The sequence below is a fragment of the Ischnura elegans genome, chromosome 10, assembly GCF_921293095.1.
Source record: "Ischnura elegans chromosome 10, ioIscEleg1.1, whole genome shotgun sequence".
Classification (NCBI taxonomy): domain Eukaryota; kingdom Metazoa; phylum Arthropoda; class Insecta; order Odonata; family Coenagrionidae; genus Ischnura; species Ischnura elegans.
This window is the reverse complement of record NC_060255.1, coordinates 73900471-73918127: the sequence shown is the minus strand read 5'-3', so window position 1 is coordinate 73918127 and position 17657 is coordinate 73900471. Positions and strand designations below refer to the sequence as shown.

General features: G+C 38.6%; 1 protein-coding gene across 1 annotated transcript in view; it reads left to right on the top strand.

Moving 5' to 3' along the window:
• LOC124166932 (dual oxidase maturation factor 1-like) overlaps nucleotides 1–17657 on the top strand; it is a 137554-nt gene that overhangs the window by 84107 nt on the left and 35790 nt on the right. The window contains exon 5 of the mRNA XM_046544645.1: nucleotides 17181–17334. Coding sequence (XP_046400601.1) covers nucleotides 17181–17334 — 154 coding nt within the window. The remainder of the gene's footprint in view (nucleotides 1–17180; nucleotides 17335–17657) is intronic.

The following is a 17657-nucleotide window of genomic DNA, read 5'->3' as shown; positions in this document are numbered from 1 at the left end:
AGTCTCTAATCGATTGTGGAATAAACGACATTCTAAATCTATCTCTTCTACATTACATATCACTTATTTTATTTTTCGACCTGGCCTACCCGTAGTTTGTTGGCTTTCGTAGGATATTTCTTCTTCTTGTCCGTAAAATAAACTGCTCTTGAATTATCGTAATTTTCGACTTTACTTAAAATTAACAAGAGTTTTTACGGTCAGTAACATTCCGCAATGGTCAGAGAAGCAAATATTAACTGCATAGTGTAATTTCAAGACAAGATACAGAATTCAGTTCAGTAAACCGTGCTCCTTCTTTGACTTGTAGATGAATAAAAGGCATAGCCGTATAAGAGGGTGAAAATTCCCCCCTCCGGGATTTTCCCATACTTGTGGTATGCGATTTGGGATCAAATAGGACAAACCTCCCCAAATTTCCAGCCCGCTAGAGGCCCACCAGGGCCGGCTAGATTGAAAATACAATTTTCACTCTTTTTTTTAATATCTCGGTCAAAAAGGCATATTTTTAAATTCGGTTCGCAGCATTTGAAACCTTATTTAATGGAACAGATTTCCAATTGTTTTCAAGAACTTTGAGCAGGACAAGAAGATATGGTGTTGACTTGAAAATTTCTAATCTGCCACTTTGTCCACAAATAGACGAATTTTAGAAACATGCAAGGAAATACTTATGCAATAGATACGGAAAGTGGTAATTTCATTGGTAAAAACCGATTATCACGTAGATAATCTTTACTGCCACATTTTTGAAAGGAATGATCAATCTTCTATCACCAGCATTTTAGCTTCTACTGTAACAGGGTGGAGATAAAATCTGATGCTTTCCCGGCGAATATATTCGAAAAAGGCTATTCGGGCCTCCAGCCGGGTGGTCTCAGAATGGAGGGAGACCACCCGGCTGGAAGCCCAAATAGCCTTTTTCGAGGATGGAGATAATTTGTAGCGGTATATCCACAAATGAAACAGCACTTGTGCGTAGATACAACGCGGAGAAAACTCAAATCGAGCTCATTTTCTTAATCTATATTCTTAAATTCCGGCAGTTTTTGGAGGCCCTGAAGCCATTTTCGGCACCAGTATCCATACAATTCTATTCCTGTGGTGGGCACCTTAATCGGTAGAATACCATAATAAATAAAAAGGGGTGTTATGGAGGGCCAGAGCATTGAGCCAAATGGCCAAAATCGCATATTTTTAATCGCATTTTTCGCGATGTTCCACCACCTAAAAATTATTTTTTCAATACGCCAGCCGAAAGGTATTAAAAAACACCTCCAGAAAACGTTTTTTCTTGTTGGCCCTTTCAAACGTATTTTATAAAAACATACATTAGAAATTTTCAAGTCAACACCATATCTTCTTGTACTGCTCAAAGTTCTTGAAAACAATTGGAAATCTGTTCCATTAAATAAGGTTTCAAATGCTGCGAACCGAATTTAAAAATATGCCTTTTTGACCGAGATATTAAAAAAGAGTGAAAATTGTATTTTCAATCTAGCCGGCCCTGGTGAGCCTCTAGCGGGCTGGAAATGTGGGGAGGTTTGTCCTATTTGATCCCAAATCGCATACCACAAGTATGGGAAAATCCCGGAGGGGGGACTTTTCACCCTCTTATCCGGCTATGGCCATTGTTCACCTGTCGAAAGACAATTAGAGCAGCACTATGGTAGGGTCGGTGATTTTCGGCGGATGGAATTGTTGTCGATAGTGAGGGGCCCAGTGGATACTTTAAAGCACGAGCATCACAAAAGAGAATTCTCAAGTCTACCTCTGAATGTGTTGTCAACAACCGCGCATATAAATGGGCTTACGGAAGTCGCCACTCGCGTCGCTGACGGACAAATTGATCCAAGTTTCAGGGGGAAGTAAGCTACAACCAGGGGTGTCTACCGAAATTTACATACGTGATGGTGTGATTTTTTTAAATTCATAACTCTTCAATGCTTTTCCTCCCAATTGCTAACATTATACTGAAAAATATTGGAAAAAAAGTGGATCACATTGCACTCATCACCGCGTCGCGGACATTTTTGAAAGCCGATTAAAATGCGTCCAAAGTGACGACAAAAATATACCTTGCTTGGGATAGAATTGGGCCTCTATATGCAGTTCCCTTGCTTTAAAAGAGGAAATCCTCCATTCGATTCGGGTGGGAGGAAAGATTCATGGCGTCATACATTTGAGTCAGCGTTTTGGTATGAAAAAATCAACATTCGACAAAACGGTTGACAATTTTGCCCAAAGAGCTTTAAAATACCGTGTTTACATTAGAGAACCGAAACTTTCAACATTTCATCACCATTGCTCAAATAAGTACATTTAGGTCCTAAAGATATCTTTAGGCATCTCAGATACATCATCTATGGAACATAAGGATTCGAATTAAGAATATTTTATTACCGATTTGTATATTTTGAGACCACGAATTCTCAAATTTAATCATTGTTTAAATATAAGCGTGAGCTTTGTAAGGTTCACTTTTATTTTAATATGGACACGACCCGACGGAGGAACGAGGAAGTAGACAAATGGTAAGCTGTGCTGCACGGTATATGGCGCCAACTAATGATTATAAAATCCCACGTTTACAAAAAATTCCGAGATCCCAGACGTTTCCGTGTCTATTCGCAGTTCAACTCCGCTGCTTTCCCAGTTTGTGGATACTGGTAAAGGCTAAACAGGAATGAAATACCTTTTTTCTGGTGAAAGATTGGCAAATTGCAGGAATTCTATTTTCCTCATCACCTCTTGCTAAAATTAAACCTGCTTAAATATGATTCAGAGATGATTAACAAAAAACAGCTCAAAATTTACTCAAACGCATAATTCACCCACTCTCATAATTCACCAACGAAAACATAAATGAAAAAGACTTTTTCTAATTTCTTGTCCCATCAAGTTTCAAAAACTTTTCTTCTAAATTCTAAGAAAAATTAGTTAATAAATAATTATGCAACTAATTACGTGATGGTATAAATACATCAGGAACCAAATAAAACATATAAAATAGACATCTTCCAAAATAATAGGGAAATTCGATTTAGCGCATATTGAACGGGGAAATTTCCACTTGCAAATGCCAACTCCTGATCTGACGATGTAAACACGTTACGAAACTCGGGTCGTGTCCACATTAAAATAATAGTGAACCTTACAAAGTTTTATTTCTTTATTTCCAATACGGAGAGGTTTCACAAAGTAAAGCCTGAAGTTATCAGTTATTAGCGTCAGCCTTTTGTTGGCTATTGTTTTTACTTTTTAATCTTTATTACAAGGGGTTTTATCAGCGTATATTCATTTGATATTAGCTATTTTCCTTTACCTCCTAATGTTCTATATTTGCTAATCTTACCTGCTATCCAATCTCAAAATTCTCTCTAACAATGAGTTTAAGTTTCTGAGCTAATATTAAAGATTTATGAGAAGAGTCTGGAGCAATCAAATTGTACCTACTCTTCTGAAATTTCATGCACTTCTAAATCAATTGAAGAAAGGTGCGGAACCCTTTGAAAACATAACATAAGAATTCCACTTATTTCAGAAGCACTGAAAGTGCTGTTACCCCGTAAGCCATGCGGAAGATTACTCTAGAAATTAGGACAAGGATATTCCAGAAATGAAATGTCTATTTCTCAGGAACATGAGTTGGCATTTGCAAGTGGAAATATCCCCGTTCAATAAGCGTCACACCGAGTTTCCCTATTATCATGGAAGATTTCTATTTTGTATGTTTTATTTGGTTTCTGATGTATTTATACCATCTCGTAATTAATTACCTAATTATTTATTGACGTTTTTCATAGAATTAATAGGAAAAGTTTTTGGAACTTGAAGGGACAAGAAATTAGAAAAATACTTTTTCGTTAATTTTTTTCGTTGGTGAATAATGCGAGTGGGTGAATTATGCGTTTGAGTAAATTTTGAACTTTTTTTTTTAATCATCTCTGAATCATATTTTAGCAGGTTTAATTTTAGCGAGAGGTATTGAGGAAAATAAAATTCCTGCAATTGGAAGATCAAGTAGGTTTATTTTTAATAAGAGGTGATGAGGAAAATAAGATTCCTGCAATTTGCCAATCTTTCACCAGAAAAAAAGGTATTTCATACCTGTTTAGCGTTTACCAGAGTGTCCACAAACTGGGAAAGCAGTGGAGTGAAATTCAGTGGAATTGGACTGGGAATAGACACGGAAACGTCTGGGAACACGGAATTTTTTGGAAATGTGGGATTTTATAATCATTAGTTGGCGCCATATACCGTGCAGCACAGCTTACCATCTGTCACCACTTTATCATTCTCCTCTGCCACGCTTTCTGATTGAAGACAAAATACATACCTTCAGGCCTACACCATACATACATACCATACCATAAGGAAAAGAAAAACATTTCACATCTCTATGAAAAATATTTTTTTAAAGGGCCAAAGCTTTTTAACGGTAAAGAGGGCTGCCTCAGTAGTGTCAGCACTTCAGTAAAAAGTCAACTTTGATTGCTAGACAAGATCTCATACACTTGTCACAACGTATTGACCTAATGATAATCCTTGTTTTACTCCCTTTTTTCGCTTAAAGTGTACTTTTTATAAAATTGCATTGACAGATGAATCATATGGCCCCCAGCTTGTATTTGTCATTCACTCTACATCCACTCTGCCAGTATGTAAGGGGAAGGATGGAAGATCCACGGGACTAAGGCACGGCCACCGAGAGAGAAGGCCTGATCGCTCCATCTTGACGTCACGAGTCGTAGGCGGACGGAGGGAGGTAGGAAGACTACCGCAGAGAGCGCCGGTTTGCGAGGAATGCGTAAGAAAACCAAGCGATACGTAAACAGACATTTCTCCGGCTACGATTTCCCTTATATAACAGCACATGTACTTATATTTAAATGATTTTAACAGTATATCCTTACTTGCTTCGAATGGGCAAACGCCTTCCCCGGAAAATCTTCTTCGCACAGAAACAACTTGCTTCCAAATGCAATCAAAACCTCGAGAATATCATCAAAAGTCTAAGGGCCGTATTCTTAGTGGACCCTACATATCCGTCCCTACATACCAAAAGGCCCCTACATGCGTTTCTCAGTCGACCCTACATAAGTGGTGGGGGGTAATTCCGTCGTCAAGTTCTCTGAGATGACGTAGATGATGGCGCAGTGCTAATTTTACACTCTGGTGGTGTAATGGAACTAACTATGAAACTAAGAAAAGACGACCGAAAATTTATGACCGAGCATATTGTTTTTGTAGGGTGTAGGACTGGTTCAGCTACCCTACGTCAAGTAGGGCCCGTTTAGTTCCAAAAACGGCCATATGTAGGGCTTGATGTGGCGTATGTAGGGCGAGATCGGTTTATGTAGGGGCTGATGACGTATCCAGGGTCGGTTGGCCCTACAGGGTCGACTAAGGGTGCGGTCCAATGAATGCTACTTTCGCTACCAGACGCTACAGACGGAAGTGCTCCGGAGCACCGGTCCATAGGCGCTACGTTCGCTACGAGAATTTCTTTTCGGACCGGTCAGGAGCGAAGTCAAGATGGCGGAAATGAACGAGGGTGGGCAAACTGGGATTATGAAATCGAAGATGTGGTTTTAATTGCGAATTGAGGTGACTATGATCATTGAATATTAATAAATATGTTTGAATATCATTAAAATGATTTTTATTTTTCAATACCGAGGCTCCACATAGTAAAGGAAGAAACTTTGGACTGTATTTCTCACACCAACCCTCGCCTACCCTTCTCAATGATACTCATTACCCTAGTAAAGGAAAAAGTAGGTACTCTACCGTTTTCCCAGTTGAAACATATTAACTTATAATGGCTAACGACTATTAAAAAACATTAATCTATTTCATGTATATCCTATTTTTCTTCAGATTTTAATTTATGGCATGAGTAAATTTGTCGATATATGTTCTTACAATCCTTTCTTTATATTACATGCCCCTTTTAATAATTTTTGTTGCCTTTTGTATGTAAAGGCTGCTTCCAAAGACATTTGAGTTCATTTTGGGGGAGATACGAGAATGTTTGTCGATATTTAGTTCTTGCTATTATTTATTTAAATCACAATTAAATTTACATCTATTTACTAAGTGCGTCTACTCCGTTACTTCGTAGTCAATTATATAGGAGAAAGGCGTCCACATTCAGCGTCCATCATCTGCAACGTGAGTAAACTCTCCATTGCCTCAGTGCATTCCCTTCGAATTTCCGCCAAAAATTGACTCGCTCCTCCGCTGACCCAAGTTTTCAGGGGAGCGTCTGGAGCTGGTCCGGAGCGAGGCGGGAAACGGGTGTATGACGTTTGCCGTGACGTCACAGCCTAACCTGTAGCGCTCCGTAGCGAATAACGGACCGCTTGGTGGCGCTCCGAAGCATTGGTAGCGTTCAACGGACCGCACCCTAAGAATACGGCCCTAATATTCAGTCTTATTCTCTCTCGGTGGTGGTGACGAAGGAGTGTCGCGTGATTCAATAAACGCGCGGCGCGGCGCGCCTGGACGCAGGGTGGCCGGGGGTGTGTGGCGGGCGCCTTTGACGCAGCGCTTCGGCATGAAGAAATCGAGATACGACTAAACGGTTGAAGTTTTCAAAAAGGGCTCTAAAATATCATGTTTTCCTAAGAAAACGTTTCATATGGGTAAAAAAAAATCAGCATTCATAATAACTGCAATAAGGCTCTATAAGCGCCTTCAGGCGCCTCAGGCACGGCTATCCTACATCAAACGAACCTGAAACTTTTTTATAATTTTTTTCTCACCACTTCGCACATTTTGAAACTGCACATTTTTAAATTCGATTATTTTGAAAAAATAAACGCTAGCCTCATGCGTCAGAGTTAACACGCTGACAAAAACATTTTTCTGCTTCATTTTCCTATGTTTTTCTCGGTAGTTTTCTCAATAGTGGTCTGAAAAATAGTTTATTGCACGTTTAAATACATTCCGAAAGCGCAACAAAATGCAATTGGGTAAATGGAAGGAGAAATAAGCATGATGAGAATCATGTTAATTCTTGTTGGGCAATCTTGTCATAAACATGTATCTACTATGATGAGAAGTGTTCATGTACTGATTTAACTTCCCACGTACCCAATGGTGTCACAGTGCCCGAACGTGCGGGAACGCCGCGCCGTTCCGGCACTGTTAAGAAAAGACATGAAAGTCAAATTATATTTTTATCAATTTTGATGCTACAAAATTTCTAATAGTAATTTCTAATTTCATAATTTTTAGGTCATAACCAAAACAAAAAAATTATTTTTATAAATGTGCAGACGTAACTTGTAATAAAAACACAGAAATATTTCACTTGTAAAAAAGGTAAAGGAAATTACTGGTACTGCTTATGTTGTCATTACACCACTGCATGTATCCAAATGTGTTGAGTTTCACTTTCGGAACGTATTCAAAACCTGTAGTAAACAAATTATCAGGATCAGGAAGTGAAGAACGCTTCCAAGAAACCATAGAAAAAATGAAGCAAAAAAGCTTTATCACCCTTCTTTCTCTGAAACAGTCCTCTTTATTGCAAAACAGCTTTGGCCAATTTAAAAGGAATTACCTTGTGCCCATTTTGAATTGAGAATTATGTGCCTTTTTAAAGTAGCTTTAACCTATGTACTCAATACCGAATTAGAGGTATCATCCGCAAAGAGGCATGAAAAATAATAAATCAGCTATATCGCACTCACAAAATCCTCGCTGATGCCATTTTAATTTCTTTCACTCAGCCTTGCACTTAATCCTGTAAAACTTACAAGAGGGTACACGTGTTTTACAAAAAACTTGCTCCCTGCTTCTAAGCTAACGATGAACGACCAAATGAATGACTTTTATTTATGCTCCGTGTTTAAGGAAATACGAAGTAAAAATCTTACATTGAAAATTACACTCTTACTATATTATTAGAACATACAGCAATAATCAGGACGAAGAGGAAAAACAGAAAAAATATCCCAGTTAATTTTTAATAACATACAATTCCTATTAATTTAATTAATTGACGGAAGTGCTCACTGAGGTCTCCTCCAAATACACAGAGAAGATTAATTTTTTTTACAGATGACGACAGGAATTTACCGAGATTTCAAGCAAAGATAAAAAAGATTTAAGATAAACATTTTTTAAGGCATTGGGCATAGGAGGTAAGAAGGGTCAATTCTGGTGGTTTTAGAAAGAGAGGCAAATTTTGATTTGAACATGGAAGAAAGGTATGCTGGAAATTCAGTCTTAAAGTTAGTGAAAGGAGAATAAACCAAGGAAATACGTACCCCTAGAAGAGGCGCTAACCCAAGACAAATTTTTGAGGTAATGGGACATATGATCATATTTGCGAAGGCCAAGGACAAACCTAACACGAGACTTTAAGAGCCACTGATATATTATCTAATTCCAATGGAAGGCATTAATAGACTGAAGCGCACTAATCAAATGAGGGAAAAAACAAGCGTCAAAATAAATATTTTACGAATGGTAGTTAGAATAAGGGATTTGAGTAATTTCAGCTAATAAAAGATTTTATTGAACTTATTAGAAATTTCATTTATGTGATGGTTCTACGAGAGAACAGTAATAAAATAATACCAAGTTTTCCAACAGTGTTACTAAGTCCAATTTCGGCGTTACCGACTTTAATTTGGGAAGAAAGGGAAAAGTTAATGCTGCTAATTATTTTGGAGTTTCCAAAAATGAATGTTTAGATGAATTTAAAACAAAAACGTTTTCATGGGCATTCATGGATAGCTGAACTGTAATCATTGATAAGGGAGATTGCGGCTGCCAATTAATTAGGATAGCCATGAAAATAAATCTCGAAGTCATCGGCATAAAGCATGTATTTATAGTGTCTAAGGCTCTCTGCCATGCCAAGGATGGAAAGACTGAATAAAAGAGGCACAACTACTGACCCTTGTGGCACCGCACAAGGATCTGTAAATTAAGTCGATCTGTGGTTGCTTGCTCTTAGTACTGCATGAGTTCGATTTTCAAGATATAAGTATAACCAATTGGAAGCAGGAGGAAAAGTTGATGTTTAATTTTCGTAGAAGGAGCGCATGGCTAACATGGTCAAATGCTTTGCTGTAATCAAAGGGGGTCATTTTGGTTACCACACTGTAATCCATTTCACGGATACTAATTACGGATATCATCTGTAACTTAAAGTAATTCACACTGTGTATTGTAGCCATTACAAAACATAGATTGAAATGAGTCAAGTGCTGACTTAGTGGAAAGATAATCAGTCGCTTGCTCACAAATATTACAAAAGAGGATCTTCGTATCGGCATCTAAATGTGTTGTCACCCACTGCGCATTGAAATGAGTTTACATAAGTCGCCGCTTGCGTCGCCGACGGAAAAAGTGATCCGTGTTTCACGGGGAAATAGGGTTTAAATGACCGAACCGGAATCAGTGTTAAACGCAATTTATTTACATTTACATAATACCCTGCGAGCCACCTCAAGGGTATTTGGCAGGGGGTGATCAATCACCAGCACGCAGCGTGCAATTGGACTCCCACATGCACACCACACAGTACAAAAAACGTCACGCTTACTAACAAATAATACTACCATATGCTCTTAGAAATAATGATAAAATTAAGAAACATGCGTTAAGTTTTACGTAGGTAGGTAGGCTACACTACAATTCATCTAATCTATTTATGAGTTTTATCCGTGCCGGTATAATCTCTTATTGATCGTGGAAAAAAAGAAATTCTGAATCTGTCTGTTCTACAGTATATCTCTCTTATTTTATCTATATGATATGATCTTCCGTAGCATGTTGGAGTCCTTAAGATATGGCTAACTTCGTTAGAAAAGACACTGCTCTTGAATTTATCTAAAAGGTTTAGTCTATTTTTCCAGACAGAGTGAGATGTGATACATGATGATATGATCTATAAAATTCATTAATTGCAATACTATATCTTGGAATTACAAACTATAAAAGGTAAAATATTGGAAAAAAAGTGGATCGCATTATACATATTACCGCGCCGCGGACATTCTTGAAAAAACCGATTAAAATGCGACCGAAGTGGCAGCAGAAATCAGACCTCAATGGGATGGAATTGGGCCTCCTCTATACAGTCCCCTTGCTTTATAAATAAAGTTGGTAAATATTGCTTTGGAGGTGATAAATAATAAAGTTTTGGATAATGCGCATAGAATTTAGATTGGACGGAAATCAGCAGAGGAGGAGGCCTTTTTGACTTATTTGATGGATCTCACGAGTGCGTTTTTCCACAAGCTTGAAAAACTTGAGCTGTATAAAGAATAGATAAATATTTTTAAAAACTGTTGAATGATGATGAAGGATTTCCGAAGAATTTATGAATGAGGATATTTGAAATTCCATCAACCCCTGATGAATTGGATATTTCAGGATTTCAGGACATGGAATTTCAGGAGTACGATATTGAAAATAGATAACTTCATTATTGAAAGGCACGGGATCACCGTCAACGGAGGAGAAGGTACACAGAAGGAGTTCATTTTGGTTAAGGGAAGCAGCAATGAAACACTTGTTACGTTTTTCAAAGGGGATACGGAAAAGAATGTACACGAGGCCGAATGAGACCAAGGTTGCTAAGTTACCGCCGCGCTTGGGTTGTATCATTCATACCGGAGAAAAGTTTTAAGCACCAGCGGTTTTTGGCTTCCAAAACCCGTGCGTTAACTAAGCTTCGGAGTTGCTCGAATAACTGAAATACCTTTGTCCGAAGGAATGCCCTGCGGATTCGATTTCTTTCTGATATTAGCTTCATGATAAATGGGCTGAACCATGGGAATTTGGGGTGGAAGATCTTGTTGGAGCATACTTATTTATGCTGCTGATAACATAAGAATTAAAACATTTTGGTTCGACATCCATGCAATTTGAGGTGAAAAGTTCATTTCAATCACAAGAGGTAAGTCCCTCATGGATATTAACAACATCACAGTTTTTCAAGTTCCGAACCAAGAAAGCGAGTGATGGTAAATGCGGAAATTTAAAGTGATAGGCAACAAAGCATAAATCAAATATGTATGATAACATACGGTGTGATGAGTAGTATTAAAAGGTACAATATTCAGATTATTACATGAAGAAAAAATATGTAGGTATGAGCTATCATGGTTTATCAAAGTTATTAAACAAAAGCATATCAGAGTTATCAAAAAGGACTTGCAATGAAGATGACTAACACCAGAGCCGTCAACATAAAGGCTCCTATGTATATGTGAGCGTTATGAAAATTCCTTTCTATAACGATGGATGTCATCTTCTGACGTAATGGAGAGAACACGTTCCGGAGCCAGGATTTTTCTACCTAAAGGAGCGCATGGCTAACATGGCCAAATGCTTTACTGAAATCAAAGGGGGTCATACTGGTTACCATACTATAATCCATTTCACGGATACTAATTACGGATATCATCTGTAACTTAACGTAATGCGCACTGTGAGCTGAAGCCATTACGAAACTCACATTGAAAAAGGGTAAAGTACCGGGAGTTACGGGTCTTATTTTCCCATCTCTGAGCTTGCGGGCGATTGCATAAGTTGCTTATTATAATGAGTTAATTACTCATTCATATACACTGGCGGTGTCACAGACTTAGTGAAACCAGTATCGCGAGTTGAGAGGTTCTGTGTCAATCGACGAGAATGAACAATGCCGTAAGCAAGGTCACTTCCGACAAATCGTACAATAATGGGGGAGGGCTTGGACTCAGTGTTTGAGGAAGGACAGGGTCTGGGTCTAATGGCGTAATCTATGTCGGTTGCCTCAAGCTGAACACCAAGAGCTCTCTCAGCATTTCAGTGTCATCAATACAGTCTCCATCAATAAAGGGAACTCCATGAATTTCAATCACATTTTTAACAAGCAATTTTTCGGCCCGCCGCAGATGTAATTCCAATAAAGTCAACTTTCTTAGGAGAGATATCGTGTTGACCACAATTTTTTAACCGAGTACCACGCGTGTTTCGATTGCTATACAATAATACTCAGGGACTAAAGAAACTTAGTACTTGAGTTTATTTAGTACCTGAGGATGATTGTATAGAAATCAAAACACGTGTCGTACTCGGTTGATAAATTGTGGACAGTACGGTATCTCCGTCCAGTGGTGGATCCAGAATAGGGGCAAGGGGGGACAATTACGATTCTATCTACTATAAATAGATTGTGTAGATTGATTACCCAAGGGGTGGACTAAAGCCCCTCCTAGCCCCTCTCTGGATCTATCTCTGGATTTTAATATACCATAAGTATGTAATATAGGCCCTAGTTTAGAATTAATTTGTATTTAAATTCGTCAAAGAAGGTAAATATGTGGGAAAATATAACTAAACTTTTTTTTTGTAAAGTAGTAACTCCCAAATACTTCGATTTTACCTAGTGTGTGTTTCAACCCAAGGGGATATATCCACCTTAGCCCCCTCTCCGTAGATCCGCCACTGTCTCCGTCTATCGTTATTACTATTATGTAATTCCAATGGTGAATCACGATTTCGCCAAGAACCATTACCACTCCTTCCATTCATCCATCTTCTCACTAATTGCGCGAATTAATGTTGTGGTCATTGAGGCCAGTAGGTAGGCAATCGATGATTTCAGGTCACGTATCATCCTGTATCCGCTTCATTCCAGCGGTGGAGGAGGTCTGACCGTAATGGTGTCAAGTCGACCAGCGCGCATAGCCTGATTCTGGCTCTTTCTGGCTATAGCCAACGCGATTTGTCCAAAAGATTGGCGAACGGTGGCTTAATTCGCATTCTCATTTTCATTCGCTAGCTATTCCGCCAGAAAAGCTTCGCTTCGTCCCTCTGGCGACGAAAAAGTTATTCTCGTTCTGTCTGGCGAGCATATAGCGAATGTTGAAATAGAAAGTATTAACCCATAAGTTTCACCGAATTGACTTTTGTACTCACTGTTTACATCTACGAAAAATATGAAAAACAAAGAGAACGGTTTTATGTTCAATTACGGAAAACGACTGATGAATTAGCAATATTTTGCAACAATACTTAATGTAGCAATTTGATAGTCTCACGCAATAAACAAAACATGGCATAATATATTTAAGAAATATGATTTGAACTTACGAACGTGCTTCGCGACTGCGTAGGCAGTGTGCTGATCGCTGAAATAATTTTGTGCCCATTGACTTGTGGGTAATTTGTCATTGCTTACGTCACAGTATTTCTCCAAGAGAACGAAGTTATTGGAACTGAAGCGATAGGCGGGGCGAAAAGAACGAAAATAATCGCGGAGAAAATTTTCGATTCGCTTCGAGCTGCCTTGGCAAAGCGAAGACCCGGGCGAAAGGGGAACGAGAATCACCGCCCTGCACCGTGAAATTTGCTCGATAGCCTTCATGCCAGTTAAGACAGAGGCACATTTGATATATGTAAATTCACTGCATTCTTCGGAAAAATTCCTGGAGTACCGTTTGACTGCCAAGCCACACTCAAGGCGCAGTGCACCCATATTAATTCGGTTTTATAAAGAACTATAAGGCCAGGACAAAAAAATTCGGGACACGATGGGAGCAGAAGCGAGAAAGACCCCAAGTTTATGTTGCTAAATGATGCCCAGGTTCTTGAGAAGAAGGTTGTTTTTACATGGAGTGGTAATGAATAGGGGTATTTCGGTAGTCTGGGGAAATGTAGCTATAAAATCACCATGAGATTAAGCTGTTAATCAACAGATTGCGAGCGTCTCGATGACGATTAATCCTTCGAGCGCCAACCGATTTTCTAGGCACTACCTATGCTAAAACTGCCGAGGCAATTTTGCTGGCTTGTCGATAGTTAAGGGGGGAAAAATATATCTCAAATACAAGTGAAGGTAAATATTCAAAAACTCAATGAAAACTTTCAAAGGCATTTATGGTATGAATTTTTTAATATAATTATTGACGATAAAAAAATATAAGTTCAGTAATAATTAAAAAAGTATAATATACAAAAATGAATATTGACTTGCATGAGAAGCACGATAGCGATCCTGGTGCTCTGAGGGTTGAATTTAGATCGCGGTTTTCACTGACGACCAACAGTCAACAGAATTGAGTAAGTAGTTTGGAAATATTATTTATTTTTTCTTTAGAATCTAAAATCCTCCGTATTTTACGAAGGAAGCTTTTGTGTAGAGCTATGGGAAAACATATTAAATGCTGATTTTATTAGTTTATGTGAAATACATTTTGACTAGCCATTCCCTTAGCCTCGCCTCTTAAACGTCACGAAAAAAATGCAGAATAGGCTAGTTCCCTTCATCATAGAAAACGAAAGGCATTAATGGGGAACTTGCATGAATTTTTTTTATTTCACAGGCGGACAGAAAATTATTTTCTGAATACAACAAAGAAAACCGCATGTAAATCTGAGTTTTCCTTCGCGAGATATTTAATGATAAATATAACGAATTTTAAAGCGCGGGAAAAACTCCCTCACCCCCCAAGCCACTGCCGACGAAGCCTCGATGACGTCAAAGGTGCCTAAACATCACGCGAAGCTATTGTTGTGATTGTTTGTAATAGTTGCCAGCAGTTGTGAGAGCTTCGTTTGTTAAACGTGTGTTGATTATTTTATATTTAAAGATAAATATCCGACGATAGAGGCTTGGTAGCCCTCATATTTTGCATTATTTATAATATTAATATCTGAGTAAGGGCATAAAATATAAAACTGGAGCAGTTAAACTAAAAATTTTATAATACCTAAATAACATCGTTGTAGGAGTCTGAGCCACGGCCATTGGAAGGGGGATACGTTAATTGTAAGTTGATGTTATCGACGGCATATCATTCATTTAAGTATGTAATTAGAACGATTTTGATGTTTACTAATGTCCGCTTAGCTTTTATATACAATAACTTCATCCGTTTATTCGTAGGTACCGGAGAATTCGTCGTTTAGGACTGCATGTGCTTGTATTATGGGGTGAATTCCAGTCAATGTCACTTTTGCTCGCTGATTGGAGACATCTAGGAACATTTTTGTGCCAAAATAGTGTTATTTTCAACGTGACATATCCCGTTAAGCTACTACTAATAATCACAGTGCCAGTGGTTGTAATGCACAAAGTTTGACAAGGTTGAAAAATATCGGCCAAGAGTTATCAGTGTTCCATCGTGATTGAATTGTAAAAAGTGCTATTACGCTATCGATAAATGTCTAACAGTAGTGTAAAAATTGTCAGTGGCGTGCTAATCTCCGTTGTTCACCGTAGATATGACATTTCACGATCACGCTATTGAAATAAAAACTGTGAGTGAAGTTTGTTATTCCATTATTTCAACGAATAGTAGTGAGAAAAGTCATCTGTGTCACTTGTGTGGGCTAATTTAAGGGTTTAAATCAGTGAATAAATACTTGTTTTCATCATATAACAAGCTCTGTTATTGTAAGTTGTACGTGATGAATGTAAGAATGTGACAGTGACATCCAGTTTTTGATAAGAGTATTAGCCTATTTCCCACTGTATTTTTATGGCATATGCTAGTATTTTGTTTATGGATTTACCTATGTTATTGAAATAGGTTATAGCTTGTGTGTGTTTTGGCAGCGGAACCGATTCGCGATCTCACATGTGGATTGTGTGCAGACTGTTTTGCTGTGAATTCGTACCGTAGGACGGATAGGACTACCTTCTCCGTTAATTCGGTGTTGCCAAATTCAACAGCACAGCTACGGATCGTTATCCTCCAGTATTAAAAGTTTCTTTTACATCTCGATTTGCCGCCGACGTATAGCAATAATTTGTCTTAACAAATTCCATGAGGGTCGTGGCATCAATTTTTGGTGTCCTAAAAAAAGGCTGGTGTCCTAACACTCCATGCCACACGCCTTTTAGGCGGCTTGCGGGGTATTATGTAGATGTAGATGAATTTCAGGTGTACTATTCAAACGAGTGGCAACGTTATCATCCATTTTTCTGATCACTAAAACATACGAAGTGAAACGCTTGTACTTCATCATCCCGATGCCGCATTATTAATATCCCAAGTAATAATCTAGGCACAATAGCAATAGGAAAACTTGCCCAAGAATAACAGAACAAAATAAAGTGACGATGAGCGGCTAAATACTCCCTCAAAACATATTTTACACCATGAGCTCAGCGTATTTCCCTACTCCCGACGGTTGTTTAGGCACCTATGACGTCACGCCTGGCCTCAGCAACGCTCGGGTGTCTCCGCGCAGTGGTCGGCTCAGAGAAATTTTTCTCGATTTTAAATGCAATTTTTTTATTTCTTTTGATGTTGAATGGAGAAATTGAAGGTATTTTTGCGAGCTAATGTATCCATTTGACCTATTCAAAATAGTTTTTAGAGCAATCTACGACCCATGCAAGTTCTTCATTGTGATTCGTTACCCACCATTAGTGTATTCATTATATAGAAATTATTTGGTTTTAAAAATACCGGTTTAGACGAATGGCAAGGGTCAATTTTATCCTCATTTGAAAAAGACCAGATTGGCGCCCATGCGATGCCACTCCACGTGACGTCACAGGGACCTAGTTTCTATACGAGTAGATAGGAGTTTTACATCGTCTGAGGTTACCAATGCATGCATGAGGCGCAGAGCTCAGGGAAACATGTCTTAATAACCACCTATTAAAACTGGCTAAGGTCGGAAAGTTTTCTTCGTTTGATGAGGTATTAATAATCCTTATTTAAGCCAAGCGCCACCAGCTAGCATGGTACTCTGCTACCTGCTAGCATCCTCCGTCGTATCAGCGCTCAAGCCTCGCCCCAAGGTCACCTCACTTGCGGCAGCGGGAACCAGAACGACGTCAAACGGAGTTTTCCCGGCATTCATACTTAGCCGTCGCGTTTTCGCGCGCTTGAAAATTTTCACTTTTCATTTAATCGCGAAGAATAGATATCGTCATTTAAAAATCTAAAAGCGCGAAAAACGTACTCCAGGAGTAATAATCTTTCGATTTAGGCAATAAAAAAATAATAGGAAACCACCCCATTGTAATACTCACGCATCGAATAGTACTTCAGTAGGAGAAGAATTCTTTTTTATTGAGGGGTAACCATGAAAAAGGGTGTGAAATTGCTCTTAAGGCACAAAAAATGCGCTTGATATATTAATAACGCTCCCCGGAAATTTAACAGCTATGCTTCCTCAAGTGAAAATCATATTTCCTCTTCCAGCGGGACGCTTCCAACAAGAGTTCCGCGCTGCTCAGAGGAGGGGCCTACCCCTTCCGATCCTGTGGCTCGCCGAGTACTTCACCATCGACGGAGAGGGATTTCGAATTGGACGCTTTTATCGCACGGCTGGGTGGTACGCTCACGTCGCGCTCTGGTACGTACGTTTATTCTGTTTTCTCCACCCACATTTCATAGTGGAGCACAGATATTACAAGAGAGCTATCGATCGATTCAGCTTTCATGTGGTGAAAATTCATGCTTAATGAAGATAAAGGCGATGGTGAGGAAGTGAAGATGACTAAGGAAAAGAAGAAACTAACGCAAGATGGCGAGATAATGTTTCAGTTTTTCCTCTAAGAGTTTTAAATACCTAAAATTTGAAAGGATGATTCTCTCACAGTTTATATTTAATAAAAAAATGGATACCATGTTGAATTATGTAAAAACTCTGTTGAATTATGTAAAAACATTTATCCA